Raw genomic sequence first — 16,494 nt, forward strand, 5'->3', positions numbered from 1 at the left:
CCGGAGGAGGTTGTCAGTGACAACGGACCGCAGTTCAGCAGCGATGTCTTCAGAGGCTTTGACTGTGACATGGACTTTAAGCACACAACCTCTAGTCCCCACAACCCACAAGGAAACGGTTATGCTGAACGTGCAGTTCAAACGGCAAAGGGGATTCTGAGACAAAAGGACCCCCTACTTGCTTTAATGGTTTACCGTTCTTCTCCACACAGCAGTACGGGTGTCAGTCCGGCAGAGCTTCTAATGGGCAGGAAAATCAGGACGACGCTGCCCACTCTGGCCAAGAACCTGCAACCAAGGTGGCCGAGCAGACATCACATCAGAGCTCGAGATGCTGTGGAGAAGAGCAAACAGGCCTTCTACTATAACAAGCGCCATGGCGTGAGAGAGCTCACACCAGTGCAGCGAGGAGACCATGTTCTCACCAGATTGGACAATCAAAAGACCTGGTCCACACCTGCAGTAGTGGCAGGTGAGAGTGTTACACAGAGGTCTTATCTCATCGAGACGGAGCAGGGTGCTCTGTACAGACGTAACCGTCGACATCTCCAAGCGGTGCCCGTAGCGGGGCCTCCAGCGAACGACGACACAAATCCCAGGAATAACACACCAGACATTCAGATGAGCCCAGAACATGGCTCGCCTGGTCCAACAAGGAACAATGATGGACTGATCCAAACCAGGTCTGGTAGACCTGTTAAACCTGTCCAGAGACTTGACCTATGAGGGGACAGTTCAATAATAATAAAAAAAAGGGTGTTGATATTGAAAAAAAAAGAGGGAAAAAGGGGATATGTCATAGTTATTGATGTGTTGATATTGTTAAAGAAAAGATATCTAAGTTATTGATATGTGTTGATATTGTTAAAAGGAAAAAGGGAGATGTCATAGTATTGTTAACTGACTAAAAGGGGAGTTGTCATATAAGTTACGGCATGTTCACGACAGTTACAGTAAGTGGGAGTGGCGCGAGAGGTAGTCTAGGTGGGGGATTGATGAACCACCGGAGGAGGCAATAAAGCGTGCTGTTACATAACCAACTGTTCTGTTGTCTGTTAATATCCAAGATATTACAGGATGTTCATTTTTTCAAATAATGTTCCTATAAGGTTTAAGATTAACTAAGACATAATGTTTTAACTTCAACATTCAGAGGATGTTTTGAGGATGTTATTGAGGCCTGAGATGAGAGAAAGTTTTTTTCTAAAACGTTCCTTCAATGTGATATGTTAACAAAGGTGGAACGTTTTCCTTGCAACATTCTAAGGATGTGTTTTGGACGTTGTTGGGTAACACATTAAAGATGTTCTTTATAAAACGTTCCCCCAATGTTACATCATAACAAATGAAGAACATTCTCCAAGCAACATTCTGAAAATGTTTTCAGGAGGTTATTATTTTTTTATAAAATCCTCCTGTGATGCGAAATATTAACAGGGTCATGGTCAACGTCAGATTTATTTGTAGTGCGCTTTAAAAAAACAAACTTGCTGCATTTGTTTGAAAAGGATGTTTAAAAGAAATCTGATGTCACCACATTTTCGTTTTTAGAAAAAAACAAGCACGTAATTCATGATATTGCATGTTTGCGTAGGCATGTCTGAGTTCCCGGCTAGACATTGTTGGTTCTAAAAACATTCTGAGAATGTTACCATTCATTGTTCTAGGAATGGTTTCATCGAGAAGTTTTATTTTGGTTCCTAGAATGTACTTCTGAAAGGTAGGATAACGTTCTCTAAAAACATTCTTAAAATGTTTGGTGATAACATTGTTCGAACATTATACCCCAAGTGTTTTTGTTGTTTATGCACATATCTCTATTGTCATATGGATCGAATAACACTTAGAAAACCAAAGACAGACATATAGAAGAACGGACCGACTATCACTGCCCGTCACTGAAACCCCTGTTAGTGGCTTAGTGCCCCCCCCCCCCCACCTGCCTGCTGGTCTGCTCTACACGGCTGGGAGCAATCTCCAATCAACCACACCTGCACCCTGCTCGTCAGCCACACTATGAAAGCCTGCAGCCTGCACTCATTCCCTGCAAGATTGTTACAGTGAACGGTTTGTTGCGTGCCGCTCTAGCTTTTTAGCAGCATATTCTTTGACAACTTTGTCTGCTTTTGCCTCACACTGATTTTTGTGTCTCTCCCAGGAGTAATCCAAGGCCTTCCACACTCCCAAGACCAGCCAGGCCTCTCTACCCACCCTGGAACAACTGTTTCCCACTGCCGCCATAACCAACCTCCACTCCCAGCTCCCCTTTTCTAATGAACAAATGTTACTTTCACCAGCTGATTCCGTGTCATCGTTTTACATTTATTAATAGTTTACTTAAAAATTGGAATTTGACTATCATAATCTTCCTAGTGACCACAGTGGTCACTCCACTTACCCAGGAATTTTAAGTTTAACAATTACAGGAATATTATGTCTTTATGTTCTAATGATGTAAACATATTTTAGTAAATTGTTACCACAGAACATTTGCATACTTTGTTTAACATAAACCATGTTATCCTTCTCTAAAATAATAACATTCTGGCAACATAAAAAATCTAACTTGCAGCTGAAAATGTTTTAAGAACAGTAGGGCATAATGTTCTAACAATGTTATCAAAAACACTTTAAGAATGTTTTTAGAGAGCGTTATCCTACCTTTCAGAAGAACAGAACCAAAATAAAAGCTTCTGCTGAAAACGTTTTAAGAACAGTAGGGCATAATGCTCTAACAATGTTTTCAAAAACATTTGAAGAAGGTTATCACCAAACATTTTAAGAATGTTTTTAGAGAACGTTATCCTACCTTTCAAAAGAACGTTCTTGGAACCAAACAAAAACTTCCCGCTGAAAACCTTCTTAGAACAATGACTGTAACACTCTCAGAATGTTTTTAGAACCAAACATTTCTAGCTGGGATGTTGCCAAGCTGTTTTAACTTTTGAGTATGCTGAGGGGAATGCTGGGGGTTTATATATATGGGCAACATTATCTAAGATTGTCCTGCTTTTGCACCCAGTCAGACCAACAACAACAACCCAGAAAAAGAAGCTGGTACTTTATCTGAATATTGAAGTATGGATGCTTGTTGTTTGTATGTTGTCTTCTCCTGAATGTTGTACGTCTCTTGTTGGTTTTTGTATTTTTGATGGCACCTTAAAAAAAGGAGTAGCTCTACTCATCTCATATACCTGTATAATGACAATAAAGGATTCTATTATATTATATCTACTTGAATTTCTCTAAGTTATGTGTCTGGCTTTCATTTTAACAACTACCCACAAGTGAGAGGAGATGCAGCATGTATTTTTATGTTTGCGCTTTCTGAATTCACACAGCTTCAGTAGTTGTGAGTAAATGTACCAGAGTTTAAAAGCCAGGCACGTTAAATAAGCTTCTTCTAAAAACAGTGGACGAGACTGAACTTAACCACAGCTGTGTTTTGGCTCAAGGTCTCACGTCTGATTTAAGAGGTGTCTTCCTCTCAACACCTGCCGCTCCCCAGTGTGTGTGTGTGTGTGACAGATAGCATTCATCAACAGACTCTCAATTTATAATGTTGTGACATCTCTCTCAGAGGACGAGCTATCATTAAACACCATCGGGAGGAAAATAATCTGACTGACGCCAGCACAGTTTGAGAGATTGAAGGTTTGTCTTTGTGTGAAGCTGTTATATACAATGACTCACTTTGAGTTCAATTGTATTCAACTTCAACACGCTTATGTTTTCTCAGTCAATAATTAGCATTTGACTTAGTGCCAACCATGACTCATTATCTATCTGATACTCCAACTTGTTTTGTCTTCATTCTTCATCTTTGTATTATACAGTTTACACCAGTCTAAACATTACTCATTTTAAAGAGCCTGGTGTGGAAGTAGTGGCTTTATGGGTGGAAATATTATTTTGGTTGGAATACAAATATGAAGACGACTATTGGATTGATTGCCATGACATTTTGTACAGACATTCATGGTTTAATGACTGTTTATCCCATGATTTGTTTTTTTAGCGTCACGCACAGGTAAAATATTTTACTTTTCCACAGATTTTTTTACTTAACTACAAGTAATTTAGTGTGTTTTGGTACAACTTGTTACAATGACTGTATATTCTTAAGTATTGTCCCGAGTCCATAACGCACACTGATATAAACACGATTTATAATATGATGTGTTAAAGCAGGCATGTCAAACTCAATTTCATCACGGGCCACGTAGGAATTATGGTTGCACTCAAAGGGCCGGTTGTAACTTCAAGACTATCAAAATACATATATAAATATATAATGTATATAAAATAATGCATTATATTACATGATTGCCTCTGCATTGGATTATTATCTGATGAGGTAATATCTTCATAATTAACTACGTCTGAAAGCAGAAGTCTAAGGCAAGTAATTGCAAGTCTCTTCAGTGAGAATGTCAAAAGATTATTTTAAAAGAAAATCCAAATTCTGGAAAAGAAAGTAAAAAAGTGACATTTTGAGAAAAAAAGTGACATTTTGAAGAAGAAAAAAGTGGGAAAAAAAAGTCAAATTCCGAGAAAAGGGGAAATTCTAAGAAAAAAGGCATATTTTGAAGAAAAAAATTCAAATTCTGAGAAAAAAGTCCAATTTGAGATGCATTGTGGGACATTTAGTTTATGGGCAACGTGCTTCTGTAAATCGCCATGTAACCGTATAATAAACTCATTATATTCTTTCAGAGTTCTTGTGGGTCCACAGAAGATGAAGTCACGGGACGGATTTGGCCCCCGGGCCTTGAGTTTGACACCCCTGCGTTAAAGTGTCCTCAAAGAAGAGAATATTCATACTACTATATTCAAACCATGTATCTAATACTGACATATTTGGATGTGTTGTTAGGGCATACTATTCTCCCACAATGCAATGCACAAAGGGTTAGGTTTATTTACATAAATAACAGCTCCAAATAAATCTTTGAGAAAAAAAGAAACCCTTAAAAGTACTCCGGTGTGAACGCGCGTTATGTTTGGTTCAGAAGGCAACGGAGGGACTGTCTTATTTTGAACATCATTATTTACTAATAAAAACTATTTAAATTAGAGTGTGTATTTTTCTTTCACATTGCCACACTTGGTAACCGTTGCGTCGGGCCGAACCACGCCCCTTAACTGTGATGTAATGACCATATACCACGGCCTGTCGTGAGCTATTACTTAAATATATATTAGTGCAAGAAAGAGAACTTGAATAAAATGTAACATTATGTTCTTTTACTGGAAAGCAAAGCAAGGCTCAAATGTATACACCAATATAAATCAAATATAAATCAATGATGCATTCACAGCACGCTTTAATCAACAATCATTGCTTAATCATGACATGCAATTGTGCTATTAATTTATTATGAGTACATGTGAATGTCAGCCCAAGCTCTGTGACTCATTCATCGATCACCATTTAGTTTATAGCAAATACAGAAGGCATGTGAACAACTTCTTCTATAGACTAAACCGTAGTTAGACAATACTCCTAAGTACATAACGTTTATGTTGTGCAGTTGCTATATACATGGTGAGAAGAGAATGGTTATGTAATGTGTGATTGTACATTGGAGGCTGCCAAACACCTACACGTGCATACATCTGCAGTATAGTGGAGTATGTGATGGTTAAGAGGAGTAGGGAGCTCCCAACTGCAGGAGGAGCGGCTCCTTCTCTCCCCTCTGTGCTTTGAAGTTAAAGAAGATCCTGCTGTGACATTCAGAGTCGTCGTTCTTCAGAAACACAGCATTACTGGAAGTAGCAATCTGCAAAAATCATATAGGTCCAGAGAAATGATGTAAAAATTGATTTTAGATGCAAAACTATCAAGAAATTACATTTATTTCTGTGCCACACACATTCTGTTGCTCGGGTCTGATTTATTTCTGGGTATAGACAGCCTCCTTGTGGTTATAAACTGCATTAAAGTGCAAACACCACAAATCTTTAGGAAGGTTTGGATTACAGTATATCCATCAAATAAGGAAAATAAATATGCACATAACTTTTTACATTACTTAACTAAAATAATAATCAGATCCACAAGTAATTGCTTTTATGTGATTTGTTTTATTTTTTTACATCTCTGTGTTTCATTGGGTGACTTAACTCCCCGTGTGTTTGAAATGTGTTCTGTTGTAAAGGCAAAACATCTTAAACAGTGCCTGTGTTTGAAATGTGCTGTATAAATAAAGGTTAGGATAATTATTAGGATTATGAATCCAGTTTAATATGATATTATCACACTAGATTTAATGTGTTCACGTCTTTCTTTGAGCTCTCAGTCATCACTTCTTACTACTTTAAACCCGGGGAAATACAAGAGATACTGAAATTCAAAATAATACTTTAAACAAAGTTAGTGGTCATTGTGAGATGTTGTGTACCTGTGTTTTGTTTTGATGACTAGGGCGGCAGGCGATGACAGTGATGAAGGAGAAGGTAGCGAGGAGAATGGCAGCACATGACAGGATGAAGAACATGTGGGTGTTATCTGCGATTCACACAGAACAAAGAACATGTTGTTGAGAGCGTGATCATTTATCAAAGTCACAGTGAAACAGCATTGTACAAAGTCTTATTGAAACTTTATATTTTAATCAGAAATCCATGGGAGGAAAGGACGAAACACAATTTGGTTTATTCACTTTTGAAATCTTATCTTTATTTGGTTTCCTCCTTTAATTCTGATTTGTTCTGCCAGGATAATCTCTTGAATTCCCTTTAAATTGTATGAGGAAAGGCTGAGGGAAAAAACTATCGAATTTATGATTTCCCTAATTTATTACATTAAAAAAAATAATGGAGAAATTCTTCTTCTGTTTGCCCCACCTTTCACGAATTCACAGAGTATTAATTCCCACTGATTTAATACTTATTCAACTCATTGTTATAAAAGACTTCATTCAGTTTGGTTGTTTTACATGTAAGGTTTGAAGGACATTTGAAAAAAGCTCATGTGAAATTAAAGGTGGGGTATGTAATTTTGAAGAAACCAGCTCGAGTGCGCTAGAATTTGAATACGCAGCTCAAAAAAATCTGCCTCTTCCTTACAGAGCCCCTCCTCCAACACACGAACGCGCACATGACCAAATAGGGCACGAGGTAAGTTTGTGCACAGATGGAAGGCTGACAGGCAGGTAGGCCATCCAGTTATTTTAGCCGGGCCGGCTCTGATGATTGGTCGTGCTTTTTACAGCGCTACGGCTTCCACAGATGATTTTTTAAAATGTATTTATTGTCGAAGCATTTCATATATTCATTGCTATCGGGATGTTAAGAGCATTCAATGGAATATAACAAAACGTTTTTCTCAAATAAATTACATACCTCACCTTTAAGTGTGTAATGTAAATATTGATGTCACATTCAGTGTCACACATGATGACACGGAGAGAGAAATTATCTTGGACCTGCCTTATAACTTTCTCTATTGAAGTATGACCTTGTTTAGTATAGCACTCAGTTTGTAATGCCACAGCAGGAACAGAAGCCTGTAACACCAAGTCCTGAATGTCCAAATGCCATCCTAATAAGACTCTGACTCTAAAAGCTGGTTAATACTGTATGAGTTTCAGTTTGATAACATCAGAGGTAAATCGGTTGATCACAGCAGACGTGGTGTCCGGATTCCTCAATTTCCTGTTCCCTCTCGTCTCCGCCCTGGAACTAACGCGGCTCAACACCACATTTTATCTGAAGCACCTCATGACACAAAAGCCAGCTACTCTTTCTTTTAATCATATTTATTGTGATAATGCAGAATAAATAAGTATATATTACGTTTATGCATACAACAACATGTTTTTACAGCCATGAGACCTTGGGTGTCACTCTGAGCAATTAACCTTGCACAAGTTAAGTAGCAATTGGTCAATGGATGTTTGGCTGTTGTTAAATGTTACTTTACTTTCTCAAGACTTTTCTATATATTTTTGTATTATCAGAGGATGTTAGAAAAGACATATTTTCTTTCAGACATGTTTAGTTAAGAGTCAAACTCTTAATTAAACTTGACTGGAAGAAAATATGTTTATAAAAATATGTAAAAGATGAATCTTGACAAACTGAGAGCCTAAGCTTTGTTGTGTAACTTCATGACCATGAACTTTTGGCATTATCTAATAAATGTTGGAATGGTTTCATAACCCTGAAGTTATTTAAAGCCTTCAAAAAAAGCATGTTCACTTATAATGATCACTGGAGTGTTACATCATTAATATACTGTTAAGAAAGCATTCATCTGCATTTTCCCCTGATTGTTTCTTTTCTTGCCAACCTTCCCTGTCTTCTTTTATGCTTTTGTTATGCAAGGCCTGTTAGCCTTTTCCCCCTGCTGTGTGTGTTTGTTTGTGTGTTTGTTTGTGTGTGTCTCCACTCACTGTTTCTCTTGACATAAATGCTGAAGGAGGTCTCCAGCTTGCTGATTTCGTTGCGGACGCTGATGTCCAGACAGTGGACTCCTGTGGAGGTGAAGGTGTGGTTCAGGCGCAGCGTGTTTCCATACAGCATGGTCAGCGTGCAGCCCCCCGTCACGTCCGGCACGCAGTTGGGCAGGAAGCGCCAGCACAGCCACAAGGGAGGACTAAACACACACAGATGCACACAGAGAGGGGTCATAATGTTTAAAGGGGCCCATTTATGCTCATTTTCAGGTTCACATTTGTATTTAGTGTCTCTTCTGTGACATGTCTCCATGCTTTAATGTTCAAAAAGCTCTTCATTTTTCTCATACTGCCTGTGCTGCAGCACCTCTTTTCACCCTCTGTCTGAAACCAGAGCCCAGTCTGCTCTGGCTCTGTTGTAATTGGTTAACTGAGATGTCCCGCCCCTTAGCCTATCACATATGTGTTTGAGCCATGCTTGGAGCTCAAGCCAAAGGAAGCGTGAGTGTTACATAGGGATGTCATTATATCTAAGTCTAATCAAATTGTTAGAGGCAGGGAGGAAAGTTAAATTTAATTTTAAAGGTTTAATTTGAAAGAAATAAGAGAAAATACACAAGACTCATCTTCTTCCTTGTCCTTGTCAATGTAACTTTTAACAAGCATTGATCATATTGGTGTGTGGCATATGTCAAATTCAAAGGATCACCTGTGTTTGATCGCAGTACAGCACACACACACTTTCACATACAAAACAAAACAAAATGCAGCTTACCTTCCATCAACATGAAAAGCCAAACTGGTGTTCTGCGACACCTCGTAATCTGACGGCCCCTTCATCTCAATGTTTTTGATGGCATCTACAAATTAATTTCAGATATGAATAATTTCATCACTTTTTGGTTCATTAAGGCTCAACTTTGCATATAAATACACTTTGACAGGTAATTTACGACTGAAAAACGAATTAGAGTGGCTTGAATGTCTGAGAGGGGCAATTTGGTTTGCAAAAACAACTAACACACGTCATTCCTCACATTAGCAAAATATATAATGACTCCATCTTATCTCATCTTAAATACATAAAACATAAAGTAAATGTCAACATTAAGCAGTGCAATGAGCTCTAAACCACCAACCACCTCTAAATACAATCTTTTAGGGATTTGTAATCAAGAGGCAACCTGCCTCATTAAGAATTTACCTCATAATTTTATAATTTTATCAAGGAAATAAAGTAACGTGTGAAGTTTTAAACAAGGTAAACTGCACATAAACTACATTTTAAAACTACTTACCGAGCACTTGGACATCTGTGGAGTAGACATCTGTTAATAGAGGTGCAAGTTTGGTCGCTTTAACTCCCACTTTCAGCCGCAGAGTGTAGTTCCCAGATTCAGAGTAATTATAGCGGACGACCGGCTCAGTGCCCTGGATCACCTCTCTGCATCAAAAGAAGGAATACAAGTCAAAGGAAAGCATCCTAAATCTTTGTTTATCTTTCAAATATGACAAGTCCTCATACCCGTTCCCTAAGTCCCAGGTGTAGGTGAACTTTGCAGAGCTTAAATTCTTCTGGGGATCATAGAGTTCGAACATGGTTTCAGTTTGAATATCTGAAGCCAGTTCTCCTGTGTCCCTCACATAGGTGGCATTTCCCTCCATCTGATAGAAAACCAGCTTCCCAGCAATGTTTTCTGTTCAAAAATAGAAGGATTTTCTTAGTTCTTAAGCCGTAAAGCATTTAAGAAAAGTGGAAATGGATAACCTACCCAAATCTGTCAGAGGGTCTGATATCTCTTTCTCACCCAGGGCGACCAGAGGAAGAAGCATCAGGATCCAAGCAACATTTCTGCAAGCAAACAAAGTTTAAAAAGAGATCTATACTATCAAATGTTCGACTTAAGGGAGGTTTAGATTTACCTCTCCATATCTGCTGGTCCTAAGGAGAACCTCAAGTAGAAGTAAAGTGAATCCTGAGAGCACAGTGTGTGGACATGGGGAGGGAAATGTGGCATCTTCTGACTGCCTGTGACACTCAGATGCAGATGAGCCGCTGTAAAAGGCTTGAAATCGCCACCATGCGTTTCAATCATGTGGCTCTGCAACAATAATCAGCTTCTGAGAGGCTGCTGTGGCCTGGGTCGCATTCCCGTCAGTGATGTAGGGCAGATCATACCAGTTTTCTTTCTTGGTAAACAAAAATTAAACTGAAAAAATAAATGATTTCACACTGGAAGTACATTGATATCCACATGGTGGTGCTAACAACTTAAGAATGACCCAAAAAACATTTGGTTCCAAGTGAACAATTATTGTGGGTATTGCTTAAAATAAATAACATATATATAACAGTTATTTGTCTGAGACACGGGGTCATAGGGGTCATTTACGCTGGGGACTCTGGGGACGCTGGGGACGCTGGGGACGCTGGGGACATATCCCTACCACTTTTTGAAATGGCCTTTATTGCTTCCTTTATTATCAGATAATAAAGAAAGTGAAAACATAAAAAGTGCTGTACCTTTGTGTGTGCTCTTTCTTAAAGGAGCAAACAGAGAATCTTTAATTATTTTTTTGCAAAACATTTGTTAATTAATTTTTTGTGTTTCATATCAAAAATATTATAAGTCATTCTTATTTGTATTTCTTTAATTTGTCACTTTTAGGAAAAAAAAGTTTAAATATTAACTGTATTTATACATGTTTTTTCAAGTTTTTATGATTGTATTATGTATTTTACTATTATTCTATTTGATTTATTTCATTATTATTTTTATTTTATTGTTTTGATTATTATTTTATTATATTACACCTAAAATATATTGAAGCCTTCTTCATAATTAGTTATTTTATTTTATGAATGCTTACATAATTTGTGCTTTTAATTTCTTGAAAGGATTAGTTTTAATGTTAGTACTGCTACTTTTACTGAAATAAAGGCTCTGAATACACAACTACCTTTGCATTAAAAAAAAAATCACTGTAGCATTTGAATTACAGCGCCCTCTTTTGGCTTGATTTAGCAGTGAATATCAATGCTTGGTTTTGAAACAATTATCAAAATTTGTAATTCATATCAAGTACAAATATTGATCAAATACACATTTGGTTTTGATTGCCTTCTTATGTATAGTATTTTTACTAGTGGTGCCATATTGTTGTAATTCTAAGTAAAGATGTGCAAGGTTGAGAGTCAGTCCAGTTATTATTGTGAATGTGAATTTCCCCTAAAATGAAATTAGTTAATAAATGTAAAAGAATCTCCTCATCCTGTAGCTGCTTCGTTTGTGCTGTTTTTCTTTTCACGAATATTCAATATCAATTCAAATATGTGAAGTGAAGCCGAGAAGAATCTCCCTGAGGGCAGAGTTACATTTTGGATGCGATTTGTAATATATTTATTTGAGCATTTATTATCACACAGGGAGATTAATCTGTATAACACCTATCGTGACGTCACGGGGCCCTCCCTCGCGCTCCTCCTCCTCGCGGGGAAGTCTCTCCGGTGTGTCAGTCCGTCAGTCAGTCCGTCTGTCCCCGGCCGCCCAGCGTCTCTCTCCCGCATGCACGGAGCAGGACCGGCTGCTGTGGAATTTATTTTTCGGACCGAACACCTGGATTACTACAAATAAACTATTTGATATTTGTTTTCCTTTTTTTGATTTCACCGACAACCTGCCACCATGTCTCGCGCTCCGGATGATGTGAGCAAGCTCACAGAGAATACTTACAAGGTAAGACTTTTAAAAACAAATATAAGGAGAACTAATCGATAGATAGATAGATCTTTGGTTGGGGATCAGAATCAGAATCAGGTTTATTGCAAAATATGTTTACCAGAGGTGGGAGAAGTACTCAAATCGTGTACTTGAGTAAAAGTAGAAATACCAGAGTTTAGGAATACTCTGTCACAAGTAAAAGCCCTTCAATCAAAATGTTACTCAAGTAAAAACGCAAACGTATTGCTATCAAAATATACTTTGAGTACCAAAAATAAAAGTAGTCATTATGCAGATTGGCCCATTTCAGAATCATATGGTTTTGGTTAATTATTGGTAAAGGTGGAACTAATTTCAATTGATTGTGAATTTAACCCACGTTAATGTGTTGATATCATTGTTTATCATTGATCTAAATCTGCAAGGTTACTAAAGGTAATATATTGTGGAGTAAAAGTACAATATTTACCTATAAATTACCTCAAAGTACCTACAAATTGCACTTAACTACGGTACTTGAGTGCATGTACTTCATTACTTAACACCATTGAGGTTTACACATACAAGGAATGTTTCTTTGCTGTACCATGGTGCATACTTGAACACAGTAAGATGAATTAAGTCTTTAAAAAGCAGCAAATATAGAGCTGTTACAAAAACATTTAAGTAATAAGAAATATTGACAAGAAATACAGATATACCATCAGGTAAATACAACAAGAATATGACAGGTTACAGAAAAATAAAATCTGTTTGGTATGACAGAATTTAAATTGATGCAGCAGTGCAGTTTTAACAGAGCTGTCACTTTGCAGAAATGTTCAAAATAAACTGATTATGTGCAAGGTAATGAATGCTAAGTGGGTGAATAGATGTCATTGTGATTCAGATGTGTCACATATGAATCCTGCTCTTAAATTACATAAATAACAATACTAAGACTGAAGGCAGTTTTTGTTTTTGAGTGAATTGGGTTTTGTATCATAAACCCACCTAAAAATACTCGATCGAGCAACTCAAACTTCCTGTTGTTGCGTACAATGGATACGTTTGTAATCTGATAACAGTTTTATAGTCCAACAACAAGTGAAGGGTCATGTTTTAAATTGTAAATCATAAAACACAGCAAACCACAGTACAGCCACTGCCCGTCTCCTGTCTGTCTGAATGAGATCAACTCTTGTGAAATGACAAGAGTTTATCTCATCAGTCGACCTGCTCTAGCTTGTCAATGGACTTGAAGTGATTGGATCAATGGTCGTTTGATCATGGGATTAATCTGGATTTACTCGTAGATGAACAACTCTCACATGTGATCAGAGTGTGTCTGGGTGTGTGTCTCCGTCTCCAGTAAGATTAACATGTCTATACGAGTAATTTTAAACGGTTATTTCATGTTTTTGGGCTCCTTTAATTTCAAAAATAGCTGTAGAATTAGAGTTGGATATTACTTTTTGGAGTGACATATCCTTCCTGGATTAGCAATGCAAAGTGTGTGTTTGTGTATCTGTGTTGTACAGTGTGCCACTGGGAGAGACTGAGAAAATAAAACAAGGAACCTGTTTCAATTTCTCTCTCTCTTCCTCCTCTCTCCTTTTCTTCATGTAGTCATACCTGCCCCCTTCATTGTTCTATTGAGGGCGTGCCAGGGGAATAGAGACAGAGAGGCAAACAGCACTTGATTGTTGAGGACTTTCAATAGAGAGTAAAGGGGGGGTTAAGGGAGGGGAGAGTTATGAGGCTCATGCTGCAAATAGCTGCAACTTTGTGTGGGACTTCGCTCTTTTGAGTTATAAAAGCATACAGGGGTCAAGTTAAAGATTGAACGTTTTATTGTTCTCTTATAGAGCGACAGCACAAACACTTGTTTCACCCGCCCACTCCTTCAAAAATAGTTGTATACGTTTCTTTTTTGTAAAGGAAATTCGAGATGTTTGTGAGATTACAGTATTATTGAAATCAGGAAATAGATAAGAGTGTTCTCGATAATCTTTAATCTTTTCTCTTTGTCCCAGAATGTGATGGAGCAGTTCAACCCAGGCCTGAGGAACCTGGTAACCCTCGGGAAGAACTATGAGAAATCAGTCACAGGTAAACACAGCGTTTAATACAAAAATCTATAGGTCTTAATGTGGACTTTGAATTTGACCTCAGTGCACCTTAACTTAAATAGCTTCTCCCTTATCTTGGTTTGAATAACGTTTTACAAGAACATCCATTTTACCAGCAAGTTTCCCAGCCAGTAACATGATGATGTTTGTCTGTTCTGTCCCCCCCCCCCCCCCCCCACACACACACAGCGATGACTCTTGCTGGGAAAACCTATTTTGATGCAGTATCGAAGGTCGGAGAGCATGCAATTGTGTCTCCAGTCTCCAGAGAGCTCGGTGAGTTTCATGCGAGTCCAGGGTGAACCCACCTACAGAGGGTGAACTCTCGAGGGGGCGTGCCTGATATCAGTGTTTAAATGTGTCTGTGATGAAGCTTAAGCTTGCTAAAGACAATGATTCATCATTTTCTTTTCTGTTGAGATGTAGTTAAAGTTGCAATCTCTGATTCAATCTCTCCTTGTTGGCACCTATGGTGATAAGAGTGATTTCAGGTGTGTTTTTGGAGCTTAGGATGGGAGAAATATTGTCGCTTGTGAGACTTAAGTGTATATTTTTACTTGGATCTTCACGTTTTTGAAGTTTCATCCACTGTATTCATCGCTACTTTTAGCAGCAGTAGCATAGCTAGTCTGAATCTCTTTGAAGGCAACAAAATCAGCTTACCATCCCCTCTAAAGCTCACTAAGATATGTCTCATTTGTTTATTCTATACACAAAAGAAGTCAAATTAACTTAAAGCAAAGATGTAAGGGTTCTTTTTACTGATAGTTTATTGGCTAAGCTAACTTACTGTAGCCTTATATGTATTGTACAAGAGTGGTTTCGATCTCCTCATTCAACTGCAAGAAATTGAGTAAGTGTATCTCCCAAAATGTTCGTACTGATTCCCTAAAGTCACCGTTAAAGTTACAATGTACTTATTTTACTGGCATTATTGCAGTCGAACAATGGCAGCTGGACACCTACAAAATCCTGTTCTTGTTCAACTTCCTCATGATGACATATATTTGACAGCCTGCAGACATCCAAGTCCAAGTTAATTACGCTAACATCTAGATAAAACATCGATTGAACCCTTTGTGGCACAGTAGGAGCAGAAATGCATTACTCTGATTTAAAGTGCTTCTGCTATCTCTTCTCTTAGGCTGCCATCAAGCTTGTTTAGGTTGTTTTTTTATTCATCATATGAGTCATCTCCAATTATTCTATTAGTGCTCAAATATGGAGCTGGCGTACTTTGTCCAGGGGTCCCTAATCAGTGCTGTTATTCATCATGTTTGTTTGTTTATTCTGCTGCGTCACTCCCTAATGCAGCGGTTTGGCGTACGAATGATGCCCTGTTGTTTGACCCCCTTTAATGGAAAATGGTTACCACAGTGACTATTTTGTGTGAAACAAATTCTTCTTTATATAGATGGCATTTGCATTGCCTAGCGTTGTAAACCAAATTTATTGAAATGTCAGTGTATGTGAGATGATTTCCACAAAGCTGCCACTGTGTGAAAGAGATAAGATCGGGCGTTTCTGCAACATTTGTGAAAATCGAAATAAAGGAATAAGGAAGTTTGTAAGACAGCATGGCAGCATATCTAAACATAAGAGCAGTGTTTGAAAATGAAACTATGAATATGTCATAATGCCAACAAAATAGACTTCCGGATTCTATAACTTAAAAAAACTGAGGGTTTCATTATTATATACAAATACACAAGTTACACAGGTTGTAAAAAGTACAGTATAGTTCACATGTATGTAAACCCTCCAGCTGCAAGCTAGTGAAACCATCTCAAAAACCACATTTACGCCGCTATGACGTAAATGTTGGTGGATTTTTTTCAGGCCGCACCTGCCAACTAACAATGCAGGTACATCATCGCTTCATAAAATATTATGTTCAAGTTACACGGTGCACTGAGGACATTTTCACTGCATACCAAAAACAATAGGGTGAAACCATTTTTTCAAAGCTAGTTAAAATGCTCCGTCATCTTGACTTTTGAACATGTGGAAAGTTTGTATCTTTAACGTTGATCTTGTATATGTGCAACTCAAGCATATTAAAGCAGAATAACTAAACATTGAGGAGCAGAAACTGTCTGGTTATAGACAGAGAGAGAGAGAGAAGTGATTATTAACAAGCCCCAATACCACCATTAACAGGGCTGTTAAAGGCACATTAAGTGTTGAACCCTCAGCTCGGCAGTCATTCCTTGAGTGCCTGAGATGGACGACAGCGAGACTGTGTGATTTCTCTCATTG

At 38.0% G+C, this 16,494-nt stretch overlaps 2 protein-coding genes across 2 annotated transcripts in view; one reads left to right on the top strand and one right to left on the bottom strand.

Annotated features, from left to right (window-relative positions):
* Nucleotides 1–5,303: 5,303 nt before the first annotated feature.
* Nucleotides 5,304–10,469, bottom strand: tmem130 (transmembrane protein 130). The gene is made up of 8 exons (XM_079659999.1): nucleotides 10,326–10,469; nucleotides 10,175–10,254; nucleotides 9,928–10,099; nucleotides 9,701–9,846; nucleotides 9,178–9,262; nucleotides 8,400–8,602; nucleotides 6,405–6,511; nucleotides 5,304–5,783 (listed from the first exon to the last, which is right to left on the bottom strand). Exons 1-8 carry the CDS (start codon nucleotides 10,418–10,420, stop codon nucleotides 5,646–5,648), a joined length of 1,026 nt encoding a protein of 341 aa, XP_079516125.1. The 5' UTR covers nucleotides 10,421–10,469; the 3' UTR covers nucleotides 5,304–5,645.
* Nucleotides 10,470–11,905: 1,436 nt separating this feature from the next.
* Nucleotides 11,906–16,494, top strand: part of baiap2l1a (BAR/IMD domain containing adaptor protein 2 like 1a) — a 28,378-nt gene continuing 23,789 nt past the window's right edge. The window contains exons 1-3 of the mRNA XM_079657577.1: nucleotides 11,906–12,139; nucleotides 14,140–14,215; nucleotides 14,425–14,511. Of these exons, the coding sequence (XP_079513703.1) occupies nucleotides 12,089–12,139; nucleotides 14,140–14,215; nucleotides 14,425–14,511 (214 nt within the window). The 5' untranslated portion in view covers nucleotides 11,906–12,088. The remainder of the gene's footprint in view (nucleotides 12,140–14,139; nucleotides 14,216–14,424; nucleotides 14,512–16,494) is intronic.

This window comes from Notothenia rossii (genome assembly GCF_949606895.1).
Source record: "Notothenia rossii genome assembly, chromosome: 11".
NCBI classification, from domain to species: Eukaryota; Metazoa; Chordata; class Actinopteri; order Perciformes; family Nototheniidae; genus Notothenia; species Notothenia rossii.

Bases quoted from the DNA above. Each gene is read 5' to 3' on its own strand.
- tmem130 (XM_079659999.1), bottom strand. From the start codon at position 10,420: ATGCCACATTTCCCTCCCCATGTCCACACACTGTGCTCTCAGGATTCA. The intron at 10,255-10,325 runs GTAAATCTAAAC...GTTTGCTTGCAG, and splicing joins GGACCAGCAGATATGGAGAG to AAATGTTGCTTGGATCCTGA. The intron at 6,512-8,399 runs GTGAGTGGAGAC...TGTGAATCGCAG, and splicing joins CATTTATGTCAAGAGAAACA to ATAACACCCACATGTTCTTC.